This window comes from Hylobates moloch, unplaced genomic scaffold (assembly GCF_009828535.3).
Source record: "Hylobates moloch isolate HMO894 unplaced genomic scaffold, HMol_V3 SCAFFOLD_13, whole genome shotgun sequence".
NCBI classification, from domain to species: domain Eukaryota; kingdom Metazoa; phylum Chordata; class Mammalia; order Primates; family Hylobatidae; genus Hylobates; species Hylobates moloch.
The window spans coordinates 35,689,556-35,692,752 of record NW_026652288.1 but is presented as its reverse complement, the minus strand read 5'-3'; the positions used below and the strand labels follow the sequence as shown (position 1 = coordinate 35,692,752).

General features: G+C 51.0%; 2 protein-coding genes across 3 annotated transcripts in view; both read left to right on the top strand.

Annotated features, from left to right (window-relative positions):
* The window catches only part of LOC116480610 (carcinoembryonic antigen-related cell adhesion molecule 1-like), a 1,172,951-nt gene that overhangs the window by 97,964 nt on the left and 1,071,790 nt on the right, over nucleotides 1-3,197 (top strand).
* ARHGEF1 (Rho guanine nucleotide exchange factor 1) overlaps nucleotides 1-3,197 on the top strand; it is a 96,617-nt gene that overhangs the window by 13,151 nt on the left and 80,269 nt on the right. The window contains exon 14 of one of the 2 annotated variants that reach the window (XM_058426554.1): nucleotides 110-727. The exons of the other annotated variant lie outside the window; for it this stretch is intronic. Coding sequence (XP_058282537.1) covers nucleotides 110-311 — 202 coding nt within the window. The 3' untranslated portion in view covers nucleotides 312-727. Of the gene's footprint in view, nucleotides 1-109; nucleotides 728-3,197 lie in introns of those variants that run through there. 2 annotated transcript variants of the gene reach the window in all.

The following is a 3,197-nucleotide window of genomic DNA, read 5'->3' as shown; positions in this document are numbered from 1 at the left end:
CCCGTCTCTGTCCCTGTCCTGGTTTCTCTTTGTCTCTGTTCTTGTCTTGGTCTCTCCTTGTCTCTGTCCCCGGCCTCTGCCTGACTCTGTCCTTGGCCTCGGGGTCCAGGCTATCAGGGCGTCTGGGGCGCTCAGAGAGCCTGCGGGTGAGTGACCGCCGCCGGCCTTCCCGGGGCAGCCTCGGGGCTAAGGGCCGGGGTGGGGGCCGCTCCCGGAGCGACGTGGACATGGACCCCAGTTCCGCCACGGCAGTGCTTGGCCCTGCCCGACGAGCCACGTATGTCAACCCTCTCCCTTCTCCCATCCACTAAGGCAGCCTGGAGAATCAGGGAGGGATTGTTGTCAGAGTCACAGAGGAATGGGCGTTGGAGACAGGTCATTGAGGCCAACTGTGGTCACAGACCTTGGAGGAGGAGGGGGTAGAATGCTTCTAGAGATCTGGGGACTCTAGTGTGGTCTCATCTAGAGACCTGGTCTGCTGCACAGGCCACCCTGGGGGCATCGAATGCCAAGGCCACGATCAGGGTTGAACGCTCTAAGAGGTTGAAGGCTGCTTCTTGGGATGGCCCAAGCTGGGGCCCTAACAAGGCCTCTGTCCACAGCCCTGAGCCTGGAGATGAGGGGGAGCCGGGGCGGTCGGGACTGGAGCTTGAACCAGAAGAGCCTCCCGGCTGGCGGGAACTCGTCCCCCCAGACACCCTGCACAGCCTGCCCAAGAGCCAGGTGAAGCGGCAGGAGGTCATCAGCGGTGAGTACTGCCCCCGTCACCCCACTGTGGCCAAGGACACAGTCCAGCTCTGGCAAAGGCAAAGACAGGCGCCGAGAGATGTTCATCTTGGTGTTATTTACCATAGGGAGAACTTGAAGGCAGCTTCAAATTCCCTCTTGTTCCAAGTTCAGATTGTTTCAACACAGAGCATTTTGATGGAATGTGAATGCCACTGTGGAAGGGACATTTCCAAAACTTTCTAGCAGTGCAAGACAGTGTTGCTGTTAAGAACACTGCATTTCTGGTGTAAGCCTTTATTTCCTCGCTTGTGAAATGTGGGCATTAATAGTTCCTACCTCAGATATTGTCATGAAGATGGGATGATTTGTGTGAAATGTTTAGCATAGTGCTGGGCTAAATGCTCTTCCTCTGTAGGAAGAGCATTTTATTTTATTTTATTTTTTTATTTTTATTTGAGGCAGAGTCTCAGTCGGTCTCCCAGGCTGGAGTGCAGTGGCACAATCACGGCTCACTGCAGCCTTACCCTCCCAGGCTCAACTGATCCTCCCACCTCAGCCTCCCGAGTAGCTGGGACCACAGGCATGCACCACCATGCCTGGCTAATTTTTGTATTCTTTGTAGAGATGGGGTTTCGCCATGTTGGCCAGGCTGGTTTTGAACTCTCTTGGGCTCAAGTGATCCTCCTACCTCAGCCTCCCAAAGTCCTGGGATTACAAGTGTGAGCCACCAGGCCCAGTCAAGGAAGAGCATTTTAATGAGATTGTTGTTACTAGTTTGATCTTAATTGCTTAGGGGAGAAAAGATCCCCCACACGGGAAAGTTTGGCAGAATGATGAGTATATTAGCAGTGCTTGCTTCTGCATGGAGACATGATGAGTGTATCATTTTTGTCTTTTTCCTTTTTTCCTGTGCTAATTGTGTGGTGGCTGGGAAGGTTGGTGGCAAAAAGAAAGCTTTTTTTTTTTTTTTTAAGACAGAGTTTTGCTCTTTTTGCCCAGGCTGGAGTGCAATGGCATGATCGCCGCTCACCACAACCTCCGCCTCCCGGGTTCAAGTGATTCTCCTGCCTCAGCCTCCTGAGTAGCTGGGATTACAGGCATGTGCCACCACGCCCAGCTAATTTTGTATTTTTAGTAGAGATGGGGTTTCTCCATGTTGGTCAGGCTGGTCTCGAACTCCCGACCTCAGGTGGTCCCCCCACCTCAGCCTCCCAAAGTGCTGGGATTACAGGCGTGAGCCACTGTGCCTGGCCCAAGAGAAAGTTTTTGGACTTGACTGAAAGCTTATTTACAGATGACTTCATCATAAAAAAGATACTTATTCAAAAATTTTAGGGTAGTTGAGTACTTTTTGGGTCACAGATCCTTCTAAGGACATGATAAAAAATTACAAAAAAAAAAAAGAACATGTGCTATCCATTAGGACTTTCTGGAAGATGGAAATGTGCTTTATTTGTACTGCTCACCATGGGGACCACCGGCCACCTATGGCTGGTGAGCACTTGAAATGCACTAGGCCGGGCACAGTGGCTCACGCCTGTGATCCCAGCACTTTGGGAAGCCGAGGTGGGCAGATCACTTGAGGTCAGGAGTTCGAGACCACCCTGGCCAACATGGTGAAACCCCGTCTCTACTAAACATACAAAAATTAGCCGAGCATAGTGGTGCATGCCTGTAATCCCAGATACTCGGGAGGGTAAGCCAGGAGAATTGCTTGAACCCAGGAGGCAGGAGGTGGAGGTTGTAATGAACCCAGATCAGTCCACCACACTCCAATCTAGGTGACAGAGCAAGACTCTGTCTCAAAAAAAAAAAGCACTAAATACAACTGAGCACTGACTTAAAATTTCATTTCAATTAACGAAAATGTAAAGAGTTGTATGTGGCTGGTAACTGTCACGTTCGACAGGATAGCAATTTCTTTCCCCAGAAAGAATATGCATAATATACAAAATCATGCTTTTAGTCTCAGGGGACTCCTAGGGCCCCTGAAACTCACACATATGCCCTCTGGGGATGTGGGGGTCCCTGGATCTGAGGCTGTCAACCACTGTATAATGTGGCTTGATGGTTAGACACTAAACACAGCTGCAAGCTTGCTGGCGGGTGGGATGACTAGCTTGTCCCCATTTGCTCAGGATATTCACAGTTTTATCACTGAAAGCCCAGGCAGGCAAATGGGGACCATTGGTCACTCTGGCTGGCTGCCACAGCAAAAAGGGAAAGGCAGTGGGTTGAGGAATCCTCACTGGCTTTTTTTTTTTTTTTGAGACGATCTCACTCTGTCGCCTAGGCTGGAGTGCAGTGGTGCGATCACGGCTCACTGCACCCTCCGCCTCCCAGGTTCAAGCGATTGTCCTGCCTCAGCCTCCCGAGTAGCTGGAACTACAGGTGCCCGCCACCACTCCCGGCTAATTTTTGTATTTTTAGTAGAGATGGGGTTTCACCATGTTGGCCAGGATGGTCTC